A 12,394-nucleotide genomic window follows, 5' to 3' on the forward strand; every position below is an offset into this window, starting at 1 on the left:
CAACCTCTTCCCTCAGTAAGAGCATGAAGATGGGTCGTGGCTGGTCTTCCAGCATGACAACGACCCGAAACACACAGCCAGGGCAACTAAGGAGTGGCGCCGTAAGAAGCATCTCAAGGTCCTGGAGTGGCCTAGCCAGTCTCCAGACCTGAACCCAATAGAAAATCTTGGAGGAGCTGAAAGTCCGTATAGCCCCGCGACAGCCCCGAAACCTGAAGATCTGGAGAAGATCTGTATGGAGGAGTGGGCCAAAATCCCTGCTGCAGTGTGTGCAAACCTGGTCAAGAACTACAGGAAACGTATGATCTCTGTAATTGCAAACAAAGGTTCTGTACCAATATTAAGATCTGCTTTTCTGATATCAAAATATATACTTCTGTGTATTGATTTCAAGAAATGCATTGCTGTTTATGGTTAGGTACAGTTGTGCAACGATTGTGCTTTTTTCGCAAATGCGCTTTTGTTAAATCATCTCCCGTTTGGCGAAGTTGGCTGTCTTTGTTAGGAGGAAATAGTCTTCACAGTTCGCAACGAGTCATGTTAGCAGGCAATATTAACTAAATATGCAGGTTTAAAAATATATACTTGTGTATTGATTTTAAGAAAGGCATTGATATTTATGGTTAGGTACACATTGGAGCAACGACAGTCCTTTTTCGCGAATACGCACCGCATCGATTATATGCAACGCAGGACACGCYAGATAAACTAGTAATATCATCAACCATGTGTAGTTAACTAGTGATTATGATTGATTGATTGTTTTTTATAAGAAGTTTACTGCTAGCTAGCAACTTACCTTGGCTTCTTACGCGTAACAGGCAGTCTCCTCGTGGAGTGCAATGTAATCAGGTGGTTAGAGCGTTGGACTAGTTAACTGTAAGGCTGCAAGATTGAATCCCCGAGCTGACAATGTAAAAATCTGTCATTCTGCCCCTGAACAAGGCAGTTAACCCACCGTTCCTAGGCCGTCATTGAAAATAATAATGTGTTCTTAACTGACTTGCCTAGTTAAATAAAGGATAAATAAAGGTGTACAAAAAAAAAAAAAAGTGTACAAAAATACCGATTTCCGATTGTTATGAAAACAGCCCTAATTAATCGGCCATTCCGATTAATCGGTCGACCTCTAATCCTCACTAGTCTCCCAGTCCCTGCCACTGAAAAACATCCCCACAGAATGATTCTGCCACCATCATGCTTCACCGTAGGGATGGAGCCAGATTTCCTCCAGATGTGACGTTTGGAATTGAGGCCAAAGAGTTCAATCTTGGTTTCATCAGACGAGAGAATCTTGTTTCTTGTGGTCTGAGAGTCCTTTAGGTGCCTTTTGGCAAACTCCAAGAGGGCTGTCATTTGCATTTTACTGAGGGGCTTCTGTCTAGCCACTCTACCATAAAGGCCTTGTTAGTGGAGTGCTGCAGAGATGGTTGTCCTTCTGGAAGGTTCTCCCATCTCCCCAGAGGAACTCTGAAGCTCTGTCAGAGTGACCATCGGGTTCTTGGTCACCTCCCTGACCAAGGCCCTTCTCACCCAATTGCTCAGTTTGGCCAGGCGGCCAACTCAAGGAAGAGTCTTGGTGGTTACACACCTCTTCCATTTAAGAACGATGGAGGCCACTGTGTTCCTGGGGACCTTCAATGCTGCAGGCATTTTCTGGTACCGTTCCCCAGATCTGTGCCTCGACACAATCCTGTCTCGGAGCTCTACGAACAATTCCTTCGACCTAATGGCTTGGTTTTTGCTCTGACATGCACTGTCAACTGTGGGACCTTATATATACACGTCTGTCCCTTTCCAAATCATGTCCAATCAATTGACTTTACCACAGGTGGACTCCAATCAAGTTGTAGAAACATCTCAAGGATGATCAATAGAAACCTGAGCTCAATTTCGAATCTCGTAGCAAAGGGTCTGAATACTTATATAAATATGGTATTTCTAAAAACCTGTTTTCACTTTGTCATTATGGGGTATTGTGTGTAGATTGAGGAAAACAAATAATTTTATCAATTTTAGAATAAGGCTGTAACGTTACAAAATATGGAAAAAGTCAAGGGGTCTGAGTACTTTCTGAATGCACTGTATCTGTAAGATCCTTCAGTCGAACAGTGAATTTCAAACAAAGATTCAATCATAAAGATCAGGGAGGTTTTCCATTGCCTCGTAAAGAAGGGCACATATTGGTCGATAGGTAAAAAAAATTAAAAGCAAACATTGAATATCCCTTTCAGCATGGTGAAGTTATTAATTACACTTTGGATAGTGTATCAATACACCCAGTCACTACAAAGATACAGGCGTCCTTCCTAACAAAGTCGCCAGAAAGGTAGGAAACCGCTCAGGGATTTCACCATGAGTTACTTTAAAACAGTTAGACTTTAATGGGTGTAATAGGAGAAAACTGTAAGGGGGGAACAGAGGGTTAAATACACAACAATTAATGAGGGAAATGAAAACCAGGTGTATAGGAAAACAAGACAAAACAAATGGAAATTAAAAGTGGATCGACGATGGCGAGAAGACCGGTGACGCCGAACGCCGCCCGAACAAGGAGAGGAACCGACTTCGGTGGAAGTCGTGACAGTACCCCCCCCCCCCGTGACGCGCGACTCCAGCTGTGTGCCAACACCGGCCTCGAGGACGACCCGGAAGACGAGGTGCAGGGCGATCCGGACGGAGACGGTGGGACTCCCGCAGCATTGAAGGGTCCAACACGTCCTCCATTGGAACCCAGCATCTCTCCTCCGGACCGTACCCCTCACAGTCCACGAGGTACTGAGGGCCCCTCGCCCGATGCCTCAAATCCAGTATGGATCGAACGGAGTACGCCGGGGCCCCCTCGATGTCCAGAGGGGGTGGAGGAACCTCCCGCACCTCAGACTCTTGGAACGGGCCAGCCACCACCGGCCTGAGGAGAGACACATAGAACGAGGGGTTAATATGGTAATCGGGGGGAAGCTGTAACCTGTAACTCACCTCGTTCAGTCTCCTCAGGACTTTAAATGGCCCCACAAACCGCGGACCCAGCTTCCGGCAGGGCAGGCGGAGGAGCAGGTTTCGGGTCAAGAGCCAGACCCGGTCCCCCGGTGTTTGCCTCACTGCAGTGACGGTCTGCGCTGGCTTTCTGGCGCAGCACGGCGCACTGAAGGTGAACATGAGCGGCGTCCCATGTCTCCTCCGAACGACGGAACCAGTCATCCACCGCAGGAGCCTCGGTCTGACTCTGATGCCAAGGAGCCAGAACTGGCTGATACCCCAGTACGCACTGGAAGTGGAAGAGGTTAGTGGAGGAGTGGAGGAGTGGAGGAGTGGCGGAGCGAGTTCTGGGCCATCTCTGCCCAGAGCACGAACGCCGCCCACTCCCCCGGCCGGTCCTTGCAATAAGACCTCAGAAACCTACCCACATCCTGGTTAACTCTCACCACCTTTGGGGTGAAAACCCGAGGTAAGACTGATCAAGACCCCCAGACGTTCCTTGAACGCCCTCCAGACCCTCGAAGTGAACTGGGGACCCCGATCAGACACTATGTCCTCAGGCACCCCGTAGTGCCAGAAGACGTGTGTAAGCAAGGCCTCCGCAGTCTGTAGGGACGTAGGGAGACCGGGCAGAGGGAGGAGACAGCGGGACTTAGAAAAAACGGTCCACAACGACCAGGACCGGGGTGTTACCCTGTGAGGGAGGAAGAACGGTAAGGAAATTCATCGACAGGTGCGACCAAGGCCGTTGTGGAACGGGTAAGGGGTGTAGCTTACCTCTGGGCAGGTGCCTAGGAGCCTTACACTGGGCGCACACCGAGCAGGAGGAAACATAAACCCTCACGTCCTTAGCCGAAGTGGGCCACCAGTACTTCCCACTCAGACAGCGCACCGTCCGACCGATGCCTGGATGACCAGAGGAGGGTGACGTGTGGGCCCATTAGATCAGCCGGTCACGGACAGCAGACGGAACGTACAGACGCCCAGCGGGACACTGGAGGGGAGTGGGCTCTGCACGTAGCGCCTGCTCAATGTCCGTGTCCAGCTCCCACACTACCGGCGCCACCAGGCAGGAGGCCGGGAGTATGGGGGTGGGATCCATGGGCCACTCCTCTGTGTCATACAGTCGGGACAGTGCGTCTGCCTTAGCGTTCTGGGAACCTGGTCTGTAGGAGAGGGTGAAGCCAATGTCTCCTCAAGCCAATGTCTCCATGCCTTCAAAGCCTTGACGACAGCCAACAGCTCCCGGTCCCCCATGTCATTGTTTCGCTCCGCCGGGCTGAGCTTCCTCGAGAAGAAGGCACAGGGGCGGAGCTTTGTTGGCGTACCCGAGCGCTTAGAGAGCACGGCTCCTATCTCAGCCTCGGACGCGTCCACCTCCACTATGAATGCCAAAAAGGGATCCGGATGGGCCAGCACGGGAGCCGAAGTAAACAGAGCCCTCAGGTGACCAAAAGCCCTGTCCGCCTCAGCCGACCACTGCACACATACGGGCCCCCCCTTCAGCAGTGAGGTAATGGGAGCCGCTACCTGACCAAAACCCCGGATAAACCTGCGGTAGTAATTGGCAAACCCTAGAAACCGCTGCACCTCCTTTACCGTGGTGGGAGTCGGCCAATTACGCACGGCTGAAATGCGGTCACTCTCCATCTCCACCCCTGAGGTGGAAATGTGGTACCCTAGGAAGGAGACAAACTGTTTGAAGAACAGGCACTTCTCAGCCTTGACGTACAGGTCATGCTCCAACGGACGACCAAGCACCCTGCACACCAGGGACACATGCTCGGCACGTGTAGCGGAGTATATCAGAATGTCATCAATATACACAGGTCCCTGAAAATCTCGTCTACAAAGGCTTGGAAGACTGATGGAGCATTCACCAACCCGTACGGCATGACGAGGTACTCATAATGCCCCGAGGTAGTACTGAAAGCCGTCTTCCACTCGTCTCCCTCCCGGATACGCACCAGGTTGTAAGCGCTCCTGAGATCTAGTTTGGTGAAGAAGCGCGCCCCGTGCATTGACTCAATCGCTGTGGCTATGAGAGGTAGCGGGTAACTGTACCTCACAGTGATCTGGTTTAGACCTCGATAGTCAATACACGGGCGCAGACCTCCCTCCTTCTTCACAAAAAATAAACTCGGAGTGAAGTGGAAGACCGAATGTACCCCTGATGCAGGGATCCGGAGACATATGTTTCCATAGCCGCCATCTCCGCCTGTGACAGGGGATACACGTGACTCCTGGGAAGTGCGGCGTCTACCAGGAGATTTATCGCACAATCCCCCCCGTCGGTGGGGTGGTAATTGAGTCGCCTTCTTTTTGGAGAAGGCGAGAGCCAAATCAGCATATCCAGGGGGAATGCGCACGTAGTAGCACCAAAGGAAACAATGGGGATCCCTAAACTATGGGCGAACTTTCTGTCTATAAAATTCCCAGCCGCGCCTGAATCGATGAGCGCCTTATACTGGGAATGTGGGGAAAATTCAGGAAAAGTGACTTACAAAAACATGTGTGCAACAGAGGGCTCTGGGTGAGAATGGTGCCGGCTCACCTGTGGTGACACCAGAGTGCCCTGCCTGCTGCCTCGATCCCCAGAGGAACCAACCCTGCACCGACCGGCAGTGTGGCCTCTGCGGCCACAGATGGTGCACGAGACGGAACCTCCTCCGGTCTCCCTGCGCACAGCACCTCCTAGCTCCATGGGCATCGGAGCGGTGGTGCTGGGGGATGGAACCGACAGACCCCGCTCTGGGCGTCCGCGGGTAGCCAGCAGATTATCCAACCGAATGGACAGGTCCACCAGCTGGTCGAAGGTGAGGGTGGTGTCACTGCAGGCCAACTCCCGACGGACGTCCTCGCGCAAACTGCAGCGATAGTGGTCGATCAGGGCCCTGTTGCTCCATCCCGTGCCGGCGGCCAGGGTCCAAAAGTCCATGGCGAACTCCTGGGCGGTTCATGTCCCCTGCCTCAGATGGTAGAGACGTTCACCATCCTCGAAATGGTCCAACCCCGCGTCTCCTTCTCCCCACACGGCGTTGGCCCACTCCAGGGCTTTCCCTGAGAGGTACGAGATGAGGGCGGACACCCTCTCACGGCCCGAAGGAGCCGGGTGGACGGTTGCCAGGTAGAGATCTAGCTGCAATAGGAAACCCTGGCAGCGTGCAGCCGTCCCGTCGTACTCCCGAGGAAGGGCTAGACGAATCCCACTGGGACCGGGTGAATGGGAGGCGAGTAGTGGAGGCCCTGGTTGTGCTGGGGTAGGCGCTGGAGGAACTTCCTGTCTCTCCCAGCGGTCCATGGTTTGGACGACGCGGTCCATGGCGGCGCCGAGATGGTGGATCATTGCCGCTTGCTCCTGGACGCGCTCCCCAACCCCTATACCAGGGGCACCTGCTCCTGCTGACTCCATATGTTAGGTTTGAAATTCTGTAAGGGGTGCGTAACTGGTGGCAGGGAAGTCAGACGCAGGAGAGCAGAACTACGTAATAGCCGGAGCAGTTTAATTGCAAAACCAACGGCATAAAGAAATAACAAACAGGGGTACAAAAACCGACGCACATCAGTAAACATGTGCACAAGCGCTTACAACAAACAATTCCACACAAAGACATGAGGGGGAACAGAGGGTTTTAAATACACAACCAGGTGTGTAGGAAAACAAGACAAAACAAATGGAAAATGAAAAGTGAATCGACGATGGCTAGAAGACCGGTGACGCCGAACGCCGCCCGAACAAGGAGAGGAACCGACTTCGGTGGAAGTCGTGACAAAAACTGAGGATGGATGAACAACATTGTAGCTACTCAACAATACTAACCTAGTTGACAGAGTGAAAAGAAGGAAGCCTGTACAGAATACAAATATTCCAAAACATGCATCCTGTTTACAAAAAAATGTGGCAAAGCAATTAACTTTATCATAGTGTTATGTCACAAAGTGTTATGTTTGGGGCAAATCCAATACAACCCATTACTGAGCATAGTGGTGACTGCAACATGATATGGGTATGCTTGTAATCGTTAAGGACTGGCGAGTTTTTCATGATAAAAAATAAACGGAATGGAGCTAAGCACATTCAAAATCGTAGAAGAAAACCTGGTTCAGTCTGCGTTACACCAGACAATGGGAGATGAATTCACCTTTTAGCAGAACAATAACCTAAAACACAAGGCCAAACCTACACTGGACTTGCTTACCAAGGAACAGTTTTGACGAGTTACAGTTTTGACGTAAAAAATGGTTGTCTAGCAATGATCAACAACCAATTTGACAGAGCTTGAAAAAATGTTAAAATAATAATGGGCCCTATGTTGCACAATCCAGGTGTGGAAAGCTCTTAGAGACTTACCCAGAAAGACTCACAGGTGTAATCGCTGCCAAAGGTGCTTCTACAAACTATTGACTAAGGGGTGTGAATACTTAGGTAAATTAGATATTTCTGTATTTAAAAAAAAATTTCAAAAAATTTGCTTTTTTTTTTTTTATATATATATACATGTTTTCAGTTTGTCATTATGGGCTATTGTGTGTAAATGGGTGAGGGAAAAAAATATATATAACCCATTTTCACTTCAGGCTGTAACACAACAACATGTGGAATAAATCCAAGGGTAGGAATACTTTCTGAAGGCGCTGTATATGTGCCATAAACCAGAGATTGATGTATTCAGTTAAGTGGATTCAGTGGAGGAACCTCAGAGAAAAAGCAGATTCAAAGATTGTAAAGGTGTACTGTATTTTGCATTGGTCAAAAGGGAATGTATTCATCATAACTAATAGGATTCACTGGTTGTCTGTCTGATTTTTGTATGTAGTCTTGTACATGTACTATAATATGTACTGGTCTCCCCAGGTGACAGTTCTGAGGTCATACGACACCATGATTGCTACTGCAAGACGCCAGTCGGAGGGCACCCTCATCTACGTTGTCGACAAAACAGATCTCTACATCCGAGTCCGCGATGGATTCAAACAAGTCCTGGTACAGTCATACATTTTTCTTTCATATGAGAAATGTGTTGTTAAGGTAGGAAGGAGCTGGAGATGCACATTCAAAAAGTTGAAGTGCAGACTAAAAGAAACGTAGAAAGACACAACTCAGCAAAAAATGTATGTACTTTTTTCATATGCTTATTGTTTTTCAGCTCGGTGACTACAGTCCCTTCTACAGAGATCTGGTAAATTGTTCTATCAATATAAAAATGTGTAAATAAAAGAGAAAATGTATCAACTTATCAAGTACGAATTTTCATGTCAAATAAATAAAGTTCTTAATCTTCAGGACAACGAAGTAGCGGCAGTCCAGCCTCACTCTGTCGTCAACTACCCCCAGTCCCAGGATCACTCGGCCAACAATGGAGCTGAACACTTCTCCCAAGGCGGTACCGCCACCCACCCCATCAAGCCTCCTCCTCGCAAGCCTGCGGAGATCCCCAGGCCTGCCAAACCCGACAACCGCAACCCCGACCCCAGATATCCCCCTCAGTACGACCCCAGATATCCCCCTCAGACTGACGCTAGGTACCCCCCTCAGACAGATGGCCGCTACAGCCCTGTGCAGCCTGAGAACAGGTATCCCTCCCAGCCCGAAAGACGATATCACATCACCCCCCAGAGACAACCTGTTCCCCCTCCAGTTCCCCAGCCTGCCGGTCACGTCCACACATCAGGGCCAGGAGTGAGTACCTTTTATCATCATTTAATGTGCCTTCCCAGAAAGTATGTATTGTTCAAATGGTCTCATCTAAATAGTGTGTGTAGACCTGAGCCGTTTTTATAACTCATCTCTCTTTTCTGATCAGCTCCACCTGATCGCCCTGAACATGCCCCAAATGGGCAACATGCGGGGCATTCGTGGGTCAGACTTCCTGTGTTTCCAGCAGGCCCGTGCTGTGGGCCTGAAGGGAACCTTCAGGGCTTTCTTGTCCTCCAAGCTCCAGGACCTCTACAGCATTGTTCGCAAGTCCGACAGAGACAGCCTCCCCATCATAAACCTGAAGGTGTGTAAACATACTCCTGAAAGCACAAGTCTAGACTGTGGGGTCCCACTTCTGACACCAAATTGACATTGCGTTTAGTGAAGTAACCTATTCAATAGCATTTCATGAGATTCTAGAGATTGTTTCAATACAATACGGTTCAGCATCAAATAAGTAATGAAATGCTGCCGTGGGTTTTCATTTTAACCTTGTTTTTCTGGCTGACGAACATATATGCTCTCTCCCTTTAGGACCAAGTGCTGTTTAATAGCTGGGAGTCTATGTTCAGTAAGACTGGGAGCAGGATGAAGGAAAATGCACCAATCTACTCCTTTGATGGCCGAGATATCCTTAGGGACAGTGCATGGTGAGTGGTTGCCTCTCAGACACAGCTACACAGTAACATCTCCAGTGTTGAATCAACTCCGATAGTGTTAAATCTACAAAGTCCATTAATAAAGTCCCTGAAGCTAGCTAGCAACAAAAAAAAATCTATATTATTATACTACACAGAGTCAATGTTACACTTTCTAAAGTGTTTTCCAACGCTTGTTATTGTTGCATTCATTCGCAATGGTGTAAAGTGTTAAAAATCTATTCCAGCAGAGTCATTTCATTTTATTCTAATAGTTGACCACCTTTTTAACACTGTAGAGTGTTACCTTTTGTTTTACAATATCAACTCTCTCTGTGAAATGTTTGACTCTAATAGAGTTGAATACTTTTTAACACTGTGTGGTCTACACATGTCAAGCTGGCTGTTATAGAGAATTTGCAATTTTTTTAATCTAACCCTGCAGTATCGTTCTTATTATGGCAAATAGTTACTTTCTCATTAGTCATAACATGTCGCCATAAGCAAAAAAAATGTTTTATAAAGTGTGGTAGCTCAAGTGGTAGTCTATGATATGCCAGGGCTTATGCCATACTGCTTATAACAGTGTCATGAAGGCACTGTATTATCACTGTTAACTGGATCGATTTTTTTATTAAATGTGTCTAATAAGGTGATTAACATAATTTCCTTCGATTTGTTTCCCTTCAGGCCTGAAAAAATGGTCTGGCACGGCTCTAGCAACGAGGGTCACCGCCAGACTGACAACTACTGCGAGACATGGAGGGCAGGAGACCGCGCAGTGACAGGCCTAGCATCCTCACTGCAGTCCGGCCAGCTCCTACAACAGTTGCCCAGCAGTTGCTCTAGCTCCTACATAGTGTTGTGTATCGAGAACAGCTCTCTCTCACACTCCAAAAAATAATTTAAAATACCATCCCTGTCACTTTGGTCCAAGTAAACGCATTACAAGTGTACAAACAGGCCCATTCCTCCGCCCGTAAAAATATGACATCTTTCGAACTGGGTCTGCAGCGCTTGCCTGGCAGAGAAGTTTCCCATTGTCTTCTCCATCCCTTCCATAATGCCAAAGAGACGGGTCGAACAGAGAGGTGTTTGCCTTTTTCTCGAGGCATTGGCACATATTTTCCAAGGGGTTGAACAAGAGAAGAGAAGCTAACTGTGGCAGCATTTTTTTTAAATTGTATGCGTAAAAAAATAAGTTTGTATATGATATGTCTGAGTTTTATTTTATTCCTGATTTTATGTTACTTTTGAAGCTGTCTTTAAATTTGGTATATTCAACCATTTTAATGTACCATTTTCCAAATGTTCGTTTTATTTTTATTCCATTTAAGGCTTGTAGTTTACTAAAGGGTACAGCAACCTTTTAAATGATATTTTAAGAATTAAAGAAGATAATAGATATTTATTTTTAAATTAAGTTATGTTAAAAAACACAATTTGATTTGGAGTAGTAACACATGAAAAATGCCTTAATCCATATTGTAGTCAGCACTTTTTCACAGACTATTTCATACATTTACACAGGTGAGGGTGTTTCTAACCTAATATGGAAAATTGTACGTTGCGAAAAGGAGTGTGTGGTTTTAGAAATGCATGTCAAAAGAGATTATGCTTTGATGTCAAGATACTTAAAAAAAAAAAAAAAAGTAAATAAAACTAAGGTAAGATATGATGACTCTTATAATAAATATGACTAATTCCTACATCTGTCGAAGTTTACTGTACATGTCTACTTGCCATTTTACATTTGGTGAACATTATGTTTTATATGTCCTCATTGGGCATAGCCTACACTAAATTCAYCATACTCATATCCAAGACGCAAGATACAAGATCTTTCGTAACCGTAAAGCAGATGCCGAGACAAATTTGATGTAAGGGTCAATTTTGCTTTTAATCAAAAAATATAATCCTATTGATAATAACCTACCATTGGGGTTTGAAAATGTTTTGAGTTCAATTTGGTGCTAATCTCTATTGGAGTGACTGCTGACTGTTGAGGAAACCCAGATGTATTTTAATAAGACACTTTGTAGTGTCTTAATAAGTAGCCTTGTGTTGATACATTTCTGAGACTATCTTGGCTATAGTGCTACTGTTGTGTCTTGACTGAACCAGTATGAACCTGTGGATATTCATTATTTTTGTAACCACTATGTGCTGTATCATTTCTCAGAGGCACTACATAAATGTTCTTTTTTAATTCATTTAATTCATTTTTAATTCACGTTTTTTGCAATAATGTTTTGTGTGGCCAATATTTCAATGTAGTGTTACATTATGACTGGATTTGTTGTGGAAAATGTGTGTGCTGAGCAAGTAGGTTTAAAATATGTAAACCCATTTCCACCGACACTTGGACATTAAATATATTCTGCTACTATCATGTGGATAAAAATACAGAAGTTTCTATTCTTATCCAATTGCGTGGTTATCATAATTTGTCTGCTTACCAGACAAATTAACAAATGTTTGGTCTACCAGGCAAAATCTTAAAGGTAAACAAGGAATAGAACTAATAATCCCATGAATTGAGATTGGATTTGTTCAATGTAATGACTGGAATATTCATCTGTTTGGAATTTCTCTTCTCTGTTTTCTCCAAAGTAGATTTTTAACCCGTGCCCCAGGAAACTAGTTCCCTATCCAGATTCATGGTTGTCACAGACAACCACCTTTTGATGTGATTGCAATCCCACCTCAGCACCTTTTACTCCAACAGCACTGTTTTATGGCCTACTCAATGGGATTTAGCTGTGTGGCCTTGCAAGAACCCTCTTAACACAAATCAATGTCCTTGGTGACAGAGAAGGGTGCTCAAGGTTCCTTGTAGGTGATCCCTTAAATAAGGCCGTTGAAATAGGGCTCAAGCATACTGCATTTATGTGCCCTCAGTGCATATACAGGATGATGGTCCATGCCAAAGCTATTGGCACATAGGTCCAGATGATTAGTGAAAAGTGTAAAGTGAACGATCATACAATACAGATTGGTGGTCCAGGTCCTCCACATTGTTGTTGGTCATTGTGATGTGTGCATTCTGTTCAATTAGATACATTTTTATATACATTTA

General features: G+C 46.3%; 1 protein-coding gene across 4 annotated transcripts in view; it reads left to right on the forward strand.

Annotated features, from left to right (window-relative positions):
* The window catches only part of LOC111959381 (collagen alpha-1(XVIII) chain), a 203,910-nt gene extending 192,206 nt beyond the window's left edge, over nucleotides 1-11,704 (forward strand). For all 4 annotated transcript variants that reach the window (XM_070437697.1, XM_070437696.1, XM_070437695.1 and 1 more), the window contains 6 exons: nucleotides 7,835-7,963; nucleotides 8,127-8,159; nucleotides 8,264-8,659; nucleotides 8,784-8,981; nucleotides 9,212-9,327; nucleotides 10,006-11,704. In XM_070437697.1, the coding sequence (XP_070293798.1) occupies nucleotides 7,835-7,963; nucleotides 8,127-8,159; nucleotides 8,264-8,659; nucleotides 8,784-8,981; nucleotides 9,212-9,327; nucleotides 10,006-10,219 (1,086 nt within the window). In that variant the 3' untranslated portion in view covers nucleotides 10,220-11,704. The remainder of the gene's footprint in view (nucleotides 1-7,834; nucleotides 7,964-8,126; nucleotides 8,160-8,263; nucleotides 8,660-8,783; nucleotides 8,982-9,211; nucleotides 9,328-10,005) is intronic.
* Nucleotides 11,705-12,394: the final 690 nt, after the last annotated feature.

Source organism: Salvelinus sp. IW2-2015, linkage group LG36 (assembly GCF_002910315.2).
Source record: "Salvelinus sp. IW2-2015 linkage group LG36, ASM291031v2, whole genome shotgun sequence".
Taxonomy (NCBI): Eukaryota; Metazoa; Chordata; class Actinopteri; order Salmoniformes; family Salmonidae; genus Salvelinus; species Salvelinus sp. IW2-2015.